The 19,721-nt window shown below is 45.0% G+C and overlaps 2 protein-coding genes across 4 annotated transcripts in view; one reads left to right on the forward strand and one right to left on the reverse strand.

Moving 5' to 3' along the window:
• The first annotated feature begins 2,612 nt into the window (after window positions 1-2,612).
• MSH6 (mutS homolog 6) lies at window positions 2,613-18,345 on the forward strand. Of its 3 annotated transcripts, XM_006880903.1 has the most exons (10): window positions 2,613-2,863; window positions 9,468-9,667; window positions 11,560-11,726; window positions 12,438-14,967; window positions 15,572-15,837; window positions 16,770-16,887; window positions 17,069-17,158; window positions 17,643-17,797; window positions 17,888-18,087; window positions 18,181-18,341. In XM_006880903.1, the coding sequence occupies exons 1-10, from the start codon at window positions 2,613-2,615 to the stop codon at window positions 18,260-18,262; spliced, it is 4,059 nt and encodes a 1,352-aa protein (XP_006880965.1). In that variant the 3' UTR covers window positions 18,263-18,341. The 3 variants fall into 3 exon arrangements, with proteins under 3 accessions (XP_006880965.1, XP_006880966.1, XP_006880967.1); XM_006880904.1 differs by lacking the exons at window positions 9,468-9,667; window positions 11,560-11,726 and adding an exon at window positions 5,006-5,022 and having other exon boundaries at window positions 12,469-14,967; XM_006880905.1 differs by lacking the exon at window positions 2,613-2,863 and having other exon boundaries at window positions 9,472-9,667; window positions 11,560-11,737; window positions 12,442-14,967; window positions 18,181-18,345.
• Window positions 18,312-19,721, reverse strand: part of FBXO11 (F-box protein 11) — a 29,579-nt gene continuing 28,169 nt past the window's right edge. The window contains exon 22 of the mRNA XM_006880902.1: window positions 18,312-19,638. Coding sequence (XP_006880964.1) covers window positions 19,509-19,638 — 130 coding nt within the window. The 3' untranslated portion in view covers window positions 18,312-19,508. The remainder of the gene's footprint in view (window positions 19,639-19,721) is intronic.

Raw genomic sequence — 19,721 nt, forward strand, 5'->3', positions numbered from 1 at the left:
ATCTTGGCATTTGCGCCAAAATACTGCCAATTTCCTAGTATCTTTTTTTTTTTCATCTTTTGATGAAAAGAAATTTTATTCTCATATGCTCTTAACTTTCTAAAATATGAAAAGTCTTACGTTGTGAGGCATGTCTGGTCCAAACGGTTTTTATAAACAGGAATTATCTATAGGTTATTGGGAGGATTAAATGTGCTAATACAGGCAACTTGATTGTGTTAGTATATGGCACTGAGGTAAGCTTTTACTAAATTTTTTCTTCGTTAAAAGCAAATTTTTATTATAAGAAGGCAAACAACTTGGCACATAGTTACTTATTATTGAGCTTTGGGGTAGCATGAGGGGTTAAGTGCTTGACTCGTATGTGAAAGGCTGGCAGCTGGACCCTTCTGGAGGTACATAGGTAATTGCCAGTCCTGGCCATCTGTTGTGAAAAGTTTAAAACCTTGAAAACCCTTCTCTTCCGTTCTACTACTCATTACACGGACCCTATCACATTTAACATTAGCAATGGCTTAGGTCTATGAGATGAAATCCATTCATGAAGTGCCTATTAAGTACATTGATATTGTCAAGAAAATGCCAATATTGTTAGAAATAGAACAACTCATTGCCATGGAGTTAGAAATGACCCATAGCCGACATTCCAGTGTTTGGGATTTTTTTTTTCTTGTTGTTGTTGTTTTAAATTTCTTCCTTTTTTTTTTTTCTTGTTGCATACTGTCATATCACATCCAACTGGCACAGGAGGAGAATGTTTTTGCAGCACAGCATCTGGTGGATTTGAACCACATGCCTTCAGGATTTCAGTGCAGCTTGTTTAACACTTGGCCACTAGAGCTCCTCCAGTGGATTTTGAGAGGCTGTAAATCACAAGAGGAGAGATTGTCCACCTTTCTCTACAAGGAATAGCTGGTGGATTAGAATCACTAGCTTTTGGGTTGGCAGGAACTCCTTATTCACTAGGCCACCAGACCTCCCTTAGAATATAAAGTACATTTTCTGAGGAGTAAAAGTTTGCATCGAGGGGAGCGCTGGTGGCCTAGTGGCCAGAAGCAGCACTGCAATCCCAGAGATAAACGGTTCGAATCTACCAGATGCTCTGCCGGAGAAGGAGGAGCCATCTCCTCCTGTACCAATCAGATTCGATTTGACGGTACACACACACACACACACACACAATAATAATAATAAAAATTAAAAAAAAGTTTGCATCTGCAACTGTTGACCAAAGAAAGCTCAGAATTATTGAGGAGCAATGATGTCAATTTGAAGACTAAGGTGCACCTAATTCAGGCCACAATCTTGCTGTGCATCTGAGAGCTGGACTGAATAAGGGTGACAGAAGAATTGATGCCTGTGAGATGTGGTGTTGGAGAAGAGTACGGAATATTTCATGGGGTGCTAAAAGAATAAACGCGCCATGGAGAAAGCGCAACCAGCCAGGAGAGGTTATTCCTTGGAGAGGAAGTCCTTTCCATGCTTGGAAAGCTGGAGGGAGGGTTGGAGAAAGCATGGAAGGTCAACGTCCAGATGCAGTGACACAATGACTGCCATAATGGGCTCTTGTGTGTCAGGAAGTTGACAGGGTTCAGATCTGTTGTTCACAGGCTCGCTAGGAGTCCTACCGGACTGGAGGGCACCTAACAACAATAACAACAGCTCTCATTGCTTCCTACTGGAGGGCAATGAGTTGGCAGTTTGATCAACAGAGTCATCATGTACGGGTCCTTTTTCTGACCGGCTGACTAGTTTAGGTTTGTAGTCAGCAGCAAGGTTATCAGGGGACCCCAGAGCTACCAGTTGAAAGATTACTAAACCTTTGAAAACATTTTCCGAGCTCTTGGAACCAGCCTAGGTAAAACCACATGTGAGCCGTTTTGCCTGAGACCATTGTGCCCAAGAAGGTATTTTTGTCGCGAACTTCCTGGAACGATTCCGATTGTGATCTTAAGCACATTCCCCGCCCCACCCCCCACCGCCACCCCGAGAAGATTTGCATTGTTTAGCTTGGCCCTCCTTCGTTTCTCTTGTGTGCATGAACTCTTTAGTGAGCATGCGCTCCAGGGGCCTCTGACTACAGAGGAAGGAAAGAAACAAAACACACACGGCAAGGGAGAGGTTTGGTCTAATTGTGCACCATCCCATGTGGAGGTGTTGAGGCAGCAGGATTTCCACACCGGTCCCAGTTAGGGAGTGTTGTCCGAGGCGGGTAGTCCGCCGGCGCACCCCGCTTCGGACCCCAGTTTTCCACTCCCAACAGCGGCTGGGACCTGAGCTTTGCAAGCCCGACACCTGCTTTGAGGCCAAGGCGCGGAACCCGCCACCTTTTCCCGCCACGCGGGGGCCGGGGGCGGGACCGGACGCCGAGCTCCGGTCCCCCCGCTACGCCGCCTTCACGGGCCCGGGGGGCGGGGACTGCAGCGCGCGCCGCTCGTGACCCCGCCTGCGTGAGCCGAGGCGCCTGCTGATTGGGCACGCGGCGGGTGTTCCTCCGGCGTCGCGTCCCTCTCCCCCCCGGGGTTTCCGCTCGCGGGAGGCGCGCGCGCGCTGTTCCGGTCGTTTCGGGACGCTCGCTCCGACATCGCGTCGGGCTCTTGCTCACCGTCGCTATGTCGCGACAGAGCACCTTGTTCAGCTTCTTTCCCAAGTCTCCTCCGCTAAATAACGCCAACAAGGCCCCAGCCAGGACCTCAAGCGGAGACAGCAGGGCCGCCGACACCTGGGCCTCTTCTACCCCCAGCGAGGATGCGGCCTGGAGAGAGGCTGCGCCTGGGCCCTTGGCGAGCTCCGCGACGCCGACCGAAACCAAGAAGCTCAATGGAAGGCTGCAGAGGCCGGGGACGCCCGCGACCCCCGCCAGGTAGGGCCTGGGAGGTGGGAGGCCTGAGGCGCGGGCATGGAGCCCCGGAGCCCGGGCATCGGAGGTTAGCGGAAGGGGCGAGGGGGTGCGCCGTGAGCATTTGGAAGCCGAGGATTGGGGGTTGCACAGCTGCCTTAAAAGAGCATTTTGGGGTGTTAAGTTGCATACAGGGGTGGGGGGGGAGGCGCGCAGAGTTAAGGCGCTTAGAGGGACGTGGAGAGTGGTTCCCCCGATGGGGGCTGGGTGGAGGAGGAGAGAGGGGCTGCCCGAGTTGGAAGCGCTGCATGTGGGGCGGGAAGAGGTGGATGGCGGAGGGGGTGGGGCCCGCTGGGGCGGGAAAGGAGGAATGCACGCCTGGCGGGGCGATGGGGGCAGGGGCCCCAAGTTCAGAGCTAGGTCAGTTGCTGCTCGAGGCACGTGTTTGCTGGGTTGACTTGAGCGGGGACGCCTTCACCCCTTGAGTGGGGTCTTTGCTCGATGTCCGGGGACGGGGACTGGTGGGGGGGTGGGTCTGCCCCCCAGCGCCGGAGGAGGTGTGTTTTGGGGCGGCCCCGGAGGCGTGGTTGGTCTGTGCGCTTTTGCGCGGAGGGAGGAGCCAAGGAATGTTGCGTTCAAGCTGAGCTCAAACCCCGAAAGCACGTTGGCCAAAACTGGAATCCATTAGTTTGGGGCATAGTGTCGAGAAGTCCTACTAAATCGAAACTGACTCCTTCGGGTTCAACAGAGACAGTAAATTGCAGTGGAGAAGATGGTGGATTCGAACTTGGTGACTTTGGGTTGGTAGTGTAACTCCTTACCCACTAGACTTCCAAAGCTTCCTCCAGTTTGCAAATCCTGTGAATCCACTCAACAGCAATGGCTTGGTTTTTTTTTGGGGGGGGGGTTATGAAGAAATTCACATATTTAGGGCAGGTTTTTCAGAGAGGTTATTCCTTGTAAAGGAACCTCATGCTTGGAAAGGTGGAGGATGGGGGAAAGAGGAAGACCGTCCACGAGATGGCTTGACAACAGTGACTGCAGCAGTAGGCTCAAGTACCAGGTTATAAGAATGGCACAGGCAGCATCAGAGTTTAGAGCTGTTGTTTGTCGCCTTAATGGCACCTAAAAACAACCTGATGGCTTAGGTTGATCTTTATACTAGTTGGTGGATTCCAGTTGCTGTTAGTATGACGCTAAGCAAGATGTTTTCCTCTGGCGTCCTATGGACCTCTGGTGACCCAGCTGGTAGAGAATTGCATTGCTAAATAAAGATGACTGCTCCGAGGAAGGAGAGGTAGTTCTGTTCCCTGTAATCCGTTCTCAGAAATTTATCTCTGGAGGGTCATCTGTGAGTTGGTTCTCACTCCAGTGCAATGAGTAACTTGAGGGAGATGACCATTCCCAAAGTCTTTTCCAGGTAGCGTTTTACTGTGTTTTGGATCCTGTAGAGTTAAGTATGACTTGTAGGACCCTGAACCTTGGACTCTTCTGTGCCAATCCACCTTGTTGGGAGTCTTCCTTTCTTTCACTGACCCTTCCTCCTCTACTTTTTCAAGCATGATGTCCTTTTCTAGGACTGGCTTCTCTTAACAACATGTCCTAAAGTATGTGAGATGAAGTTTCACCATCCTTGACTCTAGGGCGCACCCTGGCTGCACCTTCTTCAAGATCACAGTTTGTTTTGCAGGATTCCCGCAACTCACTTGTTTGGGCTGCTGTACTGTTACAGTTCAAGGGTATCTTTATCACTGTCCTGCTGTGAAATGTACATAAGTAATTGAGAAGACCTGTTGGATTGTTAATGGCCCTTAAAGAATGGACCTTTAAGATCTGGCTCTGGGGCAAAGGTTGTATGACCTGGGGCAGTTGAAGCACTTTAAACCGAATGAATGGAAATCCAAGTTCTTCATTAAAATCTCAGATAAAAGAAAAAGCCAAAACGCTTAAAAGTTTAACTGGCCTTTTCTTGGAGTGTTGCATGAGATTTTGATAAACTAGGCACAGGTCTCATTTTCTACCCAAAAGTAGGGTAGAAGCAGCTTTGTCTTTGAGTTGTGCTGGTGAAGAGTATTCAACTTCCTGGGAGGGATGAGTCCTTGGAGAAGGTCAGGGTGGAGGGACAGTGCAGGAGAGGAAGACCCTGGATGAGACGGTTTGACACAGTGACGAGGGTAATGAGAGTGAGACAGGCTCAGGATGGGAGTGGTTCAGAGCTGTTGTACATGGATTGCCATGAGCTGCAGGTGACTCAGGCACATAACAGCACCACCACCACATTGCATCTAAGAAGACACTAAGCCACACTGTTCATAGTATTCAAAACTGAAAATTTGATCTTGAGGTCTTTCCTGGGACGGAGCTTGGCAATCTCTTCCCACTCTGTGTGTGTGTGTACACGTACAGTGTCTGCCTCTTGAAGGCTGGATGCTAAGCCAATGCTGGTGACTAGTTCTGCTTCTCTCTTTATCTTTGGAAATCAAAATCTTTTTCATATTTCTTTGGTTAGGGAAAACCAATTGGATGTACATTTTTCCTAGAATTGGACACTTACTATATTAGGTACAGATGTGTTACACTGTTATGTTCCATCAAGTTGCCTGTGACCCTCCAGTGGATTTCCAGAGACTCTAAAATGGCAGGAGGAAATTGCTCATCTTTCTCTGTGGAGCAGATTCAAAACTGTGTGTGCCTTTGGGTTGGCAGCGCATCTTCTTACCAGTAGGCCACCATAGTTCCCAAGCTCTTTGCAGAAGGAGAGAAGAGGTTCAGGAAGAAAACTTACCCCCAAACCCTATATTCAAAGTAGGAGAACCAATTAATGGCTGTATATCCTGGCTTTCAGGAACAGAAATGTTTGAGAAAGTGCAGCTTCATGTCATCCTTCGGATATGTATATAGGCGAGGCTGGTCTTTGGAAGGGGTATCACGTTTGGGAAGGTGGAAGACCAGTGAAGGAGAGAGAATTGACACAGTGGACTCAAGGGTATTGTGTGGAAGGAAAGGACAGGGGTCAGATCTTTTCTTTGGGCCACTGTGGGTGGATGACATTCTAACACCACTGAGTATTTGATATCAAATGTCCTGACTTGAAGGTTCCTTACAAGGATTCTCAGCTTTTCTGTCTCAGTTTGACAGAGTCACGCTGGTTTGAACAACTCTTGAATGTTGACATGCACAGCAGAATTCCTTAGTGCAGAGTCCGCTTGCAAAGAACAGGCCTGGTATTTCTTGAGAAGAGGCTTTCGTCTTCATCATGAATGTTTGTACTTGAACATGATTGATGTTAAATGCATTCATTTAAGAGCTTGTGCTTTACACTCATCCAGGCCCAAGTAGTAAACGTTTTGTTTCTGAGATAACAGTAAATAATGAGGCAGTAGTAGAGTGACAGAAGCATTACAAGCTATATATATGTGATGCAGGATGGGCACCAGGGTAGGCTTTCAGCTTTGAGGCCAGAAGGACAAACTGGAGGTAGCCAGAGAAGAGAAAGGAAAGAGAACTTTGGAGACCAGTCACAGACAGGCTGGTGGGTCACCAAGACACTGGACATTGTGAAGCGTCAGTCACCAACAGCTCTGCTCAAGGGGCAAGGTGGGCGCATCCCCCCTTGATCACTCTGGTGAGATTTAGCATGAGTCCACTTCCCTTCAGGCTTCCCCTGCCCACGTGTGCAAGACCCTTGTCAAAAGCATTTCTTCTTTGGCAGCTTCTCAAGAGGCAACCCTAGAGTTAGATGAGAACATCTCTGGCCACCCCAGACTCGAGAGTCTCTGTACAGCTCCCTGCAGTTGGGAACTGCTAGCTCCCGACTGCCTCCCAAACTTTGGCCTCGGTCACAAGCTAGGACAGATCTTCATCAACTGCCCACACACCCCGTGCTCCAGTTTGGTCTGTACAAAGTGACATCCAGGCCTTACAGGCTCTTTGCTTGCTTCCTGGTGGGTTCGTTAATTCTCCAGTCACTAAATTCATGGAGACTACTTCCTGTCCTCCTTTTAGTTAAGCATTTATCAAAACTAGAAAAGGTATTATCAAAGAGAAGCATCAGACAGAGGCTGGGAGAAGCTTCTGGCATTCATTGTCTACTGTCCTCAGGACCACACCACTTTCCTCTTAATCCTTTTATCCCTTGGAGTCTCCGAGGAGAGATCCTCCATGGAGGGTCCCCTTGTCAGAGGGGCCTTAATAAGGAGGCATGACTGGAGCCTTAATACATAGTTTTAATCACCTCAGTCTGATTATGCATGATTACAGCAAGTCTGTCTTTCCCTTACTTGTGTCGGGGTGGGAGTGTCTGTATAGCACCTACTTGATTGGCTAATTGATATAGCTGAATGGAAGGAACTGCTCAGTCCTGGAAAATTGTCTGCTGAGACTGCTGAGTGACAGCAACAGTTACAGCTGAGTTAATCTTGCTGAAGATGCCCCTCCCCCTTTTTATCCCCACTAACTCCCTACCTTACCAAGCATGATGTCTGTCTCCAGGGGCAAGTCCCTGCCGAAAAGGCACTTGAGATAGTGTCATTCTTGTTGCTAAGCAACGTTCTGGCGGCACTAATTCCAATACAAGTTTAATTTTTTCAGTCTGTGGTATATACCTAATCTAAAGGCATTGTCCTCCTTCAGCCATTCTTATTCATTGCCCAGCTTCTTATTATCACCTATTGAAAATAACTGTGGTTTGGGTCACGCACACATTGTAGTCCTCAGTGTGACTACTTTGCTTTTTGCCTAAGCTGTTTTCAGAAACCAAAAAAAAAAAAAGGCCAAATCTAGTTCTTTGTTCCAAAGTCTTAATCCTGAAAGTCGATTAAGCCTTAAAGAAGTAGTTGCTATGAGCTGTGATGTCAGCTGCACTTTCTGTTCCAGAAAGCCAGGATATACAACCATTGACTGGTTCTCCTATCTTGAATATGGGGTCCGGGGGGTGAATTTTCTTCTGAACCTTCCAGCATTCTCTGCTAGACCAGCAAGCTTTGGCTCTCCTTGTTAAAATACTATCACCAAAACCGAGCATTGTGTCCCCTCCTGACACTGACCCTTTATGACTGAAGGCCCACAGACTTCCCAAGGCTGTAAATTCTCCATTATCTGCCCCTTATCTGCTGCAGAACAGCTGGTGGGTTCCAGCCGCTAACCCAGTTAGTAGTTGACCAACCAGGTTGTTTGGTCAGTTGCTGCTGCTGCTGTTGGGAGTCATCAGGGTGACTGCACTCATGACAGCCCACGAAGAACAGACCCGAGCATTGTGTCAGTAGCATTTTAACATTTCAGTCGTCGGCATTTTTACACAGTAAGTTTACATGTGTTTATGAATATCCCCTAATTTCTCTTAACATTTTTATAGCTTACAATAGCAGAGAATTGTAAGGTTTTGTTAGTAGTAAGCTATATGGAGGGAAAGGCGAGATGATGCTGAAAAGTGAAAGCATTCCATAAACAGTTCAGTTTACTACAGTATTTTAACTTTATAGATAAGGAATTTATTTTGAAATTTACAAACATTTCTCTAGAGAAGACGAACATTTGTCTTCCACATAAATGTAAAGATAAAGCTAAAAATTTTAAAAATTGGTTACTAAAAAGGATTATCTTTTAATTAAGATTTTTGTATATAATTTTAAAACAATTTATACAGATGACAGTGATAGAGCTCACTTTAGATGGTACTTTTTGAAGGAATAAAAATCTAGAATAATTTATAATGTGTTATAGCTATAGAAAACTTTTTTTTCTCTTTTGGTGTCTCTCAGAAACCGCAATTACTGTGGGGCCAGAAAGGAACTTTTGAGGGGTCAGCTGATCACATTTTTGCTCTGATTTTGAGACGAGTCATGTAGTTTCTCTGGGAGTCAGTTAGATGGCCTTAGATTACTGTGAATTTGTCACAAAGCAGGCAAAACCACTGGGTGTGAGAATCCCTTCACTTTCAGTATGTTTTTGTTAACTCTGTCCTTGAGCATAGTTACAACCACTAACAGACTGGATTTATCTATATAGCTGGTATCTTGTTATATATCCCTATCTAAACTGAACCTCCAGTTGATTTGCAAGGGAGGAGACTGACCTCCTTTCTTCCACAGAACAGCTGGTGGATTTGAACTCTTGATCTTTGTGTTACCAGTACAGCCCCTTTACGACTAAGCAACCAGAGCTCCTTAGCTGGTGTCTTCGTTGAGCCCTTTTTCTAGATCTTCCTTTGGTTTTTTTTGGGCACTGGAGCTTTTTGAAATATGTAGGACCTTGACAGGAAATGGCTTCCACGACAAAGTCTCATATGAGAACATTTCATGTCCCTTACAAATCACAGTCAGTACATGCTGTTTTAAGTTTGTGGGTCTGATTGTTTTCCTGTTAAGAGCCATATGATTGTTTAGGTGTGACTTGAAATTTTGAGAAAGCCTTAATACTGATTGTGATATTTGCATTATTTTAGAAAATGACCAGAACATTTTTTTAAAAGAAAAAAGAATCATCAGTTATATAATATCTAAACTTTATTATTAATTAAGGCCAGAAGACTATCCGGGAGCCAGAATGATGCCTTTCTTGGATGTGTGAGGTAGGTAGTTGGCTGTGAGGCTGATTATTAACCAAGTTCTGTCTTTTCTTTTGGCAGCAGTTCCTGTGACTTTTCACCAGGTGATCTGGTCTGGGCCAAGATGGAGGGTTATCCCTGGTGGCCTTGTCTGGTGTACAACCACCCTTTTGATGGAACATTCATCCGTGAGAAAGGAAAATCAGTTCGCGTTCATGTCCAGTTCTTTGATGAGAGCCCAACAAGGGGCTGGGTTAGCAAACGTCTAGTAAAGCCATACACAGGTGAGGAGAGAACCACTGGGCAGGTGTGTGTGTTGGGGGTTGTGGGTGAGAGATCTGTGCAGGAGCCTGGTGGGATGAATGCATTTCACTGCAGGAGAGCAGTTGTCAAAGCTGCTGGCTCTGGGGGAGAAGAGAGCAGCTAGTCTTGAGGCTGTAGAATGGAACTTTTATTTCTGGTTTTCCTGTGATTTATGGCATTATGTCCTTAAAGAGAGAAATGAGCTCATGATTGGAATTGGTCTGCTTTAGAGATCAGACAAAAGTCGGGGGGAGTTCAAAGGATCCAGGAGAATAATAGATAAGGTCTGTGCATCAGTATGCTTCCAGATCTCACTGGGGGTCTGTGTTCCTGCAGATTTGTGGGGCCCCAGGCCCACCTTCATTTTCCACCATCAGTGATTCTGCCTGTGTAGGCTCAGCTGGGTGGCACAGAAATACACTTGAGCATGAACGAGTGAGTCCTGATTGATTCTAGATCCTCAGGCTTCAGGATTGGTTGGTTACTGGGTTCATTATTCTAGAATCAGAAACTGAGGGAGAGTCTCTCTGTAAATTGGGCTTTAAATAGGGGTCGGGGGAGTCTGGTCAGGATGGGAGAGACTGATGTCTGACACATGGAAAAGAACCAGGAAATCTAGTTCTGGTGACTTGTTGACACTGTTTACTCATAGTGTGCCCAGATGATTAAGGGAAGACCTTGCCAGGGCCATTTTTTGTTGAAATGAGAATTTATAACATCTACCCTATGCATACTGTGTATCCTTTATAATCTTAAATTGTTGCAGTATAAGCTTCAGTCAGCAATAGGGTATGGGAAGGGGAATTTTGTATTTTCCATTTATAGATTACATGGCAAGCGTTATGTAATGAGATGTGGGATGGGGTCAGAATGGGGAGTAGGCACTTCTGGGAAGGTTCACGGCACCCTCCGTAAAAGTTGCCAATTCTTTGGAAGTATAGGTGTTGGCTTAGTTTTAGGACACAAAAAGAAGGCAATAGTATCTAATGTTTTGGAATCACTTAAATTTAGATTGCTTTAAGGACCCTCCTTTCCCTCACCCCCTACTTACTTATGTGCAGAAGTATGAAACAAAGATGTTTCTACTTCTGCCTCCTGAAAAAGAATAGCATTACACCATTAGATTTGTAATATGTTGTATTTTGCCAGTGGATAAAAGTGTCTTACGTTGCCAAAGTCATGGTTCATGCTTTTAGGACCTTTTAATGTTTGGATCCTAGAAAATAGAGTTTAAAAGGAAACTGTGAAGCTGTGGGACAAACATTTTTTTAATACTGGGGGAACCCTTCTAAAGGCTTCCTTGAAGAGGTTTGCCTCATTTAATTAACACCAGCCCCAGGCCTAGAAGTGGGCTTGTCAGAGCCAGAAGTTGCCACGTCAAGCAGGCAAAAGAAGTAATTGTTTCATTGGTGGTTTCCCCTTCATGATTCCTTGAAGATCTAGATCAATTAGAAAAAAAATGGGAGTGTTAAAAATGCATGATATTTGTTGTTAAGAGCCCTTGGGTTGGAGCTGACTCAACTGACTCTCCATTGGGTTTTCAGAGACTTTATTGCACAGGAGGAGATAGATGGTCCATCTTTTTCTCTCGGAGCTGCTGGTGGATTTGAACTGCCTACCTTTAGGTTTTCAGTACAAGTGTTTACCCACTAGGCCACCAGAGCTTCCTTTCTGTTCACTAGCACAGGTTTATTGTTGTGTGCTCATGAGTTGGAACTGACTCATAGAACTGACCCTCTTTTCAGAGTCAATAAATTGCATGGGAAGAGAGACTGCCCATCCTTTTTCTGAGGAGCAGCTGGTGGATTTGAACTGTGTGCCTTAATTTGGAAACAAAAAAAAAAACCCTAATTTTTTTTTTTGTTTTAAAAAGGTTCAAAAGCAAAGGAAGCCCAGAAGGGAGGCCATTTTTACAGTTCCAGGCCTGACATACTCCGAGCCATGCAACATGCAGATGAAGCCTTAAAGAAAGACAAGATGAAGAGGCTGGAATTGGCAGTGTGTGATGAGCCCTCAGAGCCAGAGGAGGAGGAGGTGGAGGTGGGACGTTAGTGTTTCAGTCAGGTGATCCTGACTCTCAGCAACCTTTAAGGACAGCGTAGACCTCCCCATTAGGTTTTCTGAGCTCTAAGGTTCACAGAAGTTGACTGCCATCTTGTTGTCTTGTTGTTGGAGAGTTCCAACCACTGACCTTTTGGTTAACCGTTGCAAGTGTTCGTGCAGGCTTCTGTGTGCCCCCCTGCATTTTTCCAGTAAGTTCTGATTCCTTTTTACTGAGTGTCCCAGGAGAGCAAGGCATGTGCTATGGGAAATAGTACCATTTTGGTAGCAAGCAGAATTAGGGACAGTACTGGCTCGGTAAATAATTGGCCATGTACTTCCCTGTGAAATGTAGTCAGGCCCTGCCTAACAGTCACTCAGGGTTCAGATCTATTCATTGTTCGTAGGGTCTGCTGTGAGTCTTGCTCAGTTACAACATGCTTTGCATTCTTACACTTGTATTTTGCGTTGTTAAGAATTAACTTTGAAGAATACGCCATAGGTTAACAAACGCCCTTGTCAGTGGTGCCTATTTTAATGGTAGTTGAAACTACAATGGTCTCATTGATAGTCCTTCAGGAGGAAAATGAGTTTCTCATTTCTGGAGGGGGAGTCTTCTCCGAGTACAAGAAATTGAAACATACTAGGAAGCTAATTTTACACATATAAGGGTTATTTTGTTTAAAAAAAGATTCTTTCCATCCTTTGCAGGCAGCTGCAGTATATGCCGATGATAAGGGAGTCGAGAGTGAAGAAGACACACAGCCCAAGATACAAGCGTCCAGGCGCAGTGGCCGCCAAATTAAAAAGCGCAGGGTTCTGTCTGACTCGGAGAGCGACGCTGGGGGCTCAGACGTGGAGTTCAAGCCGGATGCGAAGGAGGGAGGCAGCAGCGATGAAATGAGCAGCGGGATGGGTGACAGTGAGAGCGAGGGCCCATACAGTCCTGTCAGAGGTGGTCCAAAACGGAAGAAAATGATGACTGGAAACGGCTCTCTTAAAAGGAAAAATCCAAAGAAGGAAGCACCCTCGGCCACGAGAAGGCCAGCTGGTGTTTCGTTGGAAACTAAGAATACTTTAAGTGCTTTTTCTGCTTCCCAGAATTCAGAATCTCCAGCCCAGGTTGGTGGAGGCAGTGAGGACGGTAGCCGGCCGGCTCTGTGGTATCATGAGACTTTGGAGTGGCTTAAGGAGGAGAAGAGGAGAGATGAGCGCAGACGGCGGCCTGACCACCCTGATTTTGATGGCTCCACACTCTACGTGCCTGAAGATTTCCTGAATTCCTGTACTCCTGGAATGAGGAAGTGGTGGCAGATTAAGTCTCAGCATTTCGATCTTGTCATATTTTACAAGGTGGGCAAGTTTTATGAGCTGTATCACATGGATGCTCTCATTGGAGTCAGTGAGCTGGGACTGGTATTCATGAAAGGCAACTGGGCCCATTCTGGCTTCCCAGAAATTGCGTTTGGCCGATACTCCGATTCCCTGGTGCAGAAGGGTTACAAAGTAGCACGAGTGGAACAAACTGAGACCCCTGAAATGATGGAGGCACGGTGCCGCAGAATGGCGCACACATCCAAGCATGACCGGGTGGTGAGGCGGGAGATCTGCCGGATCATCACCAAGGGCACCCAGACCTACAGTGTGCTGGAAGGCGAGCCCTCCGAGAGCTACAGCAAGTACCTCCTTAGCCTTAAAGAGAAGGAGGAAGAGTCTTCTGGCCACACCCGTGTGTATGGGGTGTGCTTTGTTGACACCTCAATGGGGAAGTTCCATGTTGGTCAGTTTCCAGATGACCGCCATTGCTCCAGACTCAGGACTCTCGTGGCACACTACACTCCTGTGCAGGTCTTGTTCGAGAAAGGCAATCTCTCTGCAGAAACCAAGATGGTTCTGAAGAGTTCGTTATCATCATCTCTCCAGGAAGGGTTGATACCAGGCTCCCAGTTTTGGGATGCAGCCAAAACTTTGAGAACTCTCCTTGAAGGAGGGTATTTTACAGAAAAGCTAAATGAGGACAAAGGGGTGATGTTACCTCAAGCACTTAAAGAGATGACCTCCGAGTCTGACTCTATTGGCTTGACCCCCGGAGAGAGGAGTGAATTAGCCCTCTCTGCTCTGGGGGGTTGTGTCTTCTACCTCAAAAAATGCCTCATTGACCAGGAACTTTTATCAATGGCTAATTTTGAAGAGTATATTCCCTTGGATTCTGACATGGTCAGTGCCCCAAAGTCCAGTGCTCTTTTTGCTAAAGCCCATCAACGAATGGTGCTCGATGCAGTGACATTAAACAACTTGGAAATTTTTCTGAATGGGACAAATGGGTCTACTGAAGGGACCCTGCTAGAGAGGATTGACACTTGCCACACCCCCTTCGGTAAGCGGCTCCTCAAGCAGTGGCTCTGTGCCCCCCTCTGCAGCCCATTCCCCATCAATGATCGGCTGGATGCCATAGAAGACCTCATGGCGGTGCCTGACAAGATCTCTGAGGTTGCAGACCTTCTGAAGAAGCTTCCTGACCTTGAGAGGCTGCTAAGCAAAATACATACTGTTGGGTCTCCTTTGAAGAGCCAGAACCATCCAGATAGCAGGGCCATCATGTACGAAGAAACGACATACAGCAAAAAAAAGATTATTGACTTTCTCTCTGCTCTGGAAGGGTTCAAAGGGATGTGTAAAATTATAGAGATAATGGAAGATGTTGCTGATGACTTTAAGTCCAAACTCCTTAAGCAAGTCATTACTCTCCAGACAAAAAATCCTAACTGCCGCTTTCCTGATCTGACTACAGAGCTGAACCGATGGGATACGGCTTTTGACCATGAAAAGGCTCGTAAGACTGGACTTATAACTCCCAAAGCAGGTTTTGACTCTGATTATGACCAAGCCCTTGCTGACATTAAAGAAAATGAGCAGAGCCTCCTGGAGTACTTAGAAAAACAGCGTAGCCGAATTGGTTGTAGGAGCATTGTCTACTGGGGAATTGGCAGAAACCGGTATCAGCTGGAAATTCCAGAGAGTTTCACCACCCGGAATTTGCCAGAAGAATATGAGTTAAAATCTACCAAGAAGGGCTGTAAACGATACTGGACCAAAACGATCGAGAAGAAGTTGGCTAATCTGATAAATGCTGAAGAACGGAGAGATGTTTCACTGAAAGACTGCATGAGGCGACTGTTCTTTAACTTCGATAAAAATTACAAGGATTGGCAATCTGCTGTTGAGTGCATTGCAGTGTTGGGTAAGACCTTAAATAGCTTATGCTAATAATTCACACATAATCTTAGAAACAAGTAACAAGGTACGTACTTACATACATACCTCCTCACTAGGCAAGATGACTAGCTTGCCATGGTAACGGGTATTTGTCACTTAAAACTCGAGTTCTTAGTAGGCTTCTAGCCTTTCTTAGTCTTCAATAATTGAATCAAAGATTGATTCATTTTAGTAGTTAATGAGACAAACATTTTTTCAATGTTATGAGCAACTTACCTCGACCCTTATTTTACTCTTTCCCGTTCAGCCATTTCCCATATAGTTGCTAGACCGTAGTTATTCAAAATTAGTCAATCTGTTTTCCTCCTAAAATTATTTGGGTAAGTATACCTACCTAGTCCTTGACTCCAGCGGTTCAAGGACTTCAGTCCTTTGAGGAGGGAGATTATTGGGCAAAGTTACTCCCCATCTTCTAAGTATTAAGAACACTTTGGCAAATGATTTCATTTTCTGCACAGGTATGAGGCAGATGTCATTATCAGTGTATGACAGAGAAGTTAGGGCTCTGCTCTTTAATCTTTGATAATGTACTGAGCCAGCCAATAGCTCCCTTTCCTCCTCTCTGACAGATGTCTTGTTGTGTCTGGCTAACTACAGTCGAGGGGGTGATGGTCCCATGTGCCGTCCGGTGATTATGCTGCCTGAGGATGACACACCTCCCTTCTTAGAGCTGAGAGGGTCACGCCATCCCTGCATTACGAAGACCTTTTTTGGAGATGACTTCATTCCTAATGACATTCTGATAGGCTGTGAGGAAGAGGAGGAGAATGGCAAAGCTTACTGTGTGCTTGTTACTGGACCCAATATGGGGGGGAAATCTACACTCATGAGGCAGGTAAGGTCAGATTTCTACACTTGAGTAAATCACACGGTGGATGTGAAATACTGCAGAACTGGGGCCTCGTGCTTAGCATGCAGCGTACACTGGAGTGTGTCACAAGAGCTGCTAAAATGACATCTTTAGGGCATCCCCGCTGGACAAAGAGAAGAGTCTCCTTATGGGTCAACTCTGAGTCAGTCCATCCACTTAATAGCTCAGTCCTTACCCTGTTACATGACCTAGGGTTCTTGTGATAAGGACTGGAGACCCACAATGTGAAGTGACATGCAACCATCACTTTTGGACAACATAACCAACTCTGATTCTAATATTTACAGGCTGAGTCTGTCATTTTAAAAATCCCCATCCAAATCTCAGCTCCTGGGCCGCTGAATTGAACCCAACTCTTAACTGGGCTAATTTCAAAGGTTATAAATGGACTCTTGTCTCAGCAATGGAAGGTTTTTAACCCTAGCATCTTTTCATTAGCTAATTTCTTGAATCACTGCCTGCTTCTATGAAAGGCCTGCGGCTCTTCCTCATTATTGTTTTGACTCACAGCTGACCCTCCAGTGGGTTTTCTGAAGCTCTAAATCAGAGCTTTATGCCCACACTTGGGTTAGCAGTGAAACTGCCTGTGGCTTTATTATAATAATGGAAAGAGGACTTATGGTCTTAGGACAGTGTCTTAAGTCTCTAGGGAGCTAGCTCTAGTGTCATGCTGTGTAACATTCTGCACTGCTAACTAAAAGGTCAGGGTTTGAATCCACTAGCTGCTGCTCTGAGTGGGCTGTAAAGATGTCTAGCCTTGAAAGCACCACAGCGGTGGTGGCACTTTTTTTGTTTGCTTGGTTAGGACTGTGAAGGTGTTTTACTAGCTTGGTTTACAGACTTGTAAATTCTGTATATTAATACTAGTCATAAAAGGGCTTTTCCTCCACTCACAGGCTGGCCTCTTGGCTGTAATGGCCCAGATGGGTTGCTATGTACCTGCTGAAGTGTGTAGGCTCACACCGATTGATAGAGTCTTTACTAGACTCGGTGCCTCAGATAGAATAATGTCAGGTAAGATTTTTCCTCCACCTAAAGTTGGCCTTTTTCAATACTATGACAGTTAATTTCTGCATGCTAATAGACATTTAAAGTTCTTTTCCATTTTCTGGTGAATAACATGATGAATCTTAAGAGGTTTAGAACATGGAGCTACTAGGTAACTCTTGTTTTGTGATTTGCCCCCACCCCTCAGGTGAAAGTACCTTCTTTGTGGAGCTGAGTGAAACAGCCAGCATCCTTAAACACGCGACAGCGCATTCTCTGGTGCTTGTGGATGAACTAGGTGAGGCACTCTGCTGCAGTGAATTGCACTGTATTCTGTACTGTCCCAGGCACAGTGGTGGGACTGGGCCTTCTGACCTTGTCCATTTTAGTCTGGAAACTGTTCAGGAAGCAAGCCTTCACTGAACCCAGGTCTCGTGCATGAGAAGAACCCAGTGCCAAGACTCGAGTGACCGTAGGGGACAGACTGCCACATCCACGGATCTTTATAGAAGCCCCCTTTTTGTTAGCAGCTAAATTACTTGAAGAGTAGGGTTCACAATGACACTCCAGAGTTGCTTTAGAGGAGGGAACGCCACAGTTTCTCCCTCACAGCTGCCTACACTGCTCTCTCAGCCTCGAGCAATCCCCATTGTAAAGCAAAGCTATGAAGACGGGCGAAGTCTGTGCAGAGGAAATCCAGGGGATGGGCAGCCTTGTTTAGTCCAATTTGACGTTAGAAGGCAAACTGTATTACATACCTTTTATTTACATTTACCTCCCAGGCAGAGGTACGGCCACATTTGATGGGACAGCAATAGCAAACGCAGTTGTTAAGGAGCTTGCTGAGAACATAAAGTGCCGGACATTATTTTCTACCCACTACCATTCATTAGTGGAAGATTACTCTCAAAATTACGCTGTGCGCCTAGGACATATGGTATGTGCAGGGTAAAAAAATTTTTTTTGAAGGGACTTAATTTAGGTATTTGCACAGCTTAGATATTAATGATTTCTGTTTGTTTTAAAGGCATGCATGGTAGAAAATGAATGCGAAGACACCAGCCAGGAGACTATTACCTTCCTCTATAAATTCATTAAGGGAGCTTGTCCTAAAAGCTATGGCTTTAATGCAGCAAGACTTGCTAATCTTCCGGAGGAGGTTATTCAGAAGGGACACAGGAAAGCAAGAGAATTTGAGAAGACGACCAAGTCTCTGCGACTCTTTCGGTAATTTCAGTCAGAGCTAACTTTAGACATGGGGGTGGGAGATGAGGCACTGCAGAAAATGGAAATGAATTTAAACTTTTTTTTTTTTTAAAGGGAAGTTTGCCTGGCTAGTGAAAGGTCAACTCTAGATTCTGAAGCTGTCCATAAGTTGCTGACTTTGATTAAGGAACTATAGACTGCATTGAAAGGTTTGACTTGACAAAAGGTGGTAAATTCAGACAACATTATGATCTAATAAACTTTATTTTTTAAAAATGACCATTTTTTTTCCATTTTCTTTCTAGGAAATTAAACCCTTTTAATTCTTATCTACCTTCTACATAATGGTTATTGAATACTCCACAATATATTAAGTCTAGATGTTATGGTACATGCATACACTTTCAGGCTGTTTATACCCACTGTCACCAATACACATAAATGGGGGAAGAAAAAAAGCTATGAAACTGTATAGGGCTGTATATATACTTGTCTCAGCTTAATGCAGGAAATTGTTTTAATTTCCAGCAGTTTTGTCTAGACTGTTCAAAAAAAACTATGAACAGAGTTCAAATACAGGACTGTTTTGAAGAGACTTTCTAAAGTGTACTTTAAAACATAGTAGTTTTTACCTTTCACAAAACTGAGTTACAAGAATACTTTTTTGTTTTACAGTGCATCCCTTCCTAGGAAGTCTCATTAAAACACTCACTTTTTCTAGGGGTGGCTTTTGAATGCTGCACAGGGAAGGGAAGGAAATAATAGTCTTAACTTTTTCTTAAAGGATACCAGAAACATTGCTGGATATAATTTAAGATTAGTGTTTTCTCTTTCATAGAAAGAACGTACATACTGGGACATGAGTACAGTTACAGCAAGTCTAGGTGTGCTAACAAAACAGGGCACATTCAAGTACAATAAGATTTTGCTTGAAATTAAAAACAAACTACATGAGATTAAAGCATTAAAATCATATTTCTCAATCTGAATACATGTTAAAAAAAATCAAAAGAAACGCAGAAGTGCTAGCTCACATTTTTACCATATTACAAAAGCAATTGGTACCCATGTCCATAAAGGCAGCAACAAAGCTGCTTGTCTATGGAAGATTCTACTGCAAATTGGACTGCATTCAATGCTAGTTGTAAAAACACCAGCTTTTCACAAGTTGGTATCTGTACAAAATTGCAGCTTATTTTCTTCACTTCTGTCCCTTCCAAAGTCTTTACACAGTAATGCTAAAACACCCAGCTGTGAGATCCTGAGTCAATATATTGCCACTTTCTTTTTGGTAGCTTGAGCTTCATAGTGTCAACTGACCTTGTGTATCCATTTTTAATAAAGTCTCTTCCTGTAGCATGGGCAAGTATTTTAATTCTTCTTCCAAAAAAAAGTTTTAAGTTATGATGTTAAATGGCAGGACTTTTCTTTAGGGAAGGAGTTCAGTTGTGCTGCAATGTATTAGATTCTATGGGTGGAGCAGAGTCATATAGTGTGTCTGTATCATGTGTAGGCTCACCAGCTAATGTACATGGGTTAGACAGTGTTCCAGCACCACAGTCACAGAAAAACCTAAAGCAAAATGAAAACCCAAATATTAGGAAAGAAAGTGAGGGGGAAAGAATAGGGTAACATAGCAATCAAGTGTGCTACAT

This window comes from Elephantulus edwardii, unplaced genomic scaffold (assembly GCF_000299155.1).
Source record: "Elephantulus edwardii isolate Elephantulus edwardi_28Jun2011 unplaced genomic scaffold, EleEdw1.0 scaffold00011, whole genome shotgun sequence".
In the NCBI taxonomy this organism is placed as follows: Eukaryota; Metazoa; Chordata; class Mammalia; order Macroscelidea; family Macroscelididae; genus Elephantulus; species Elephantulus edwardii.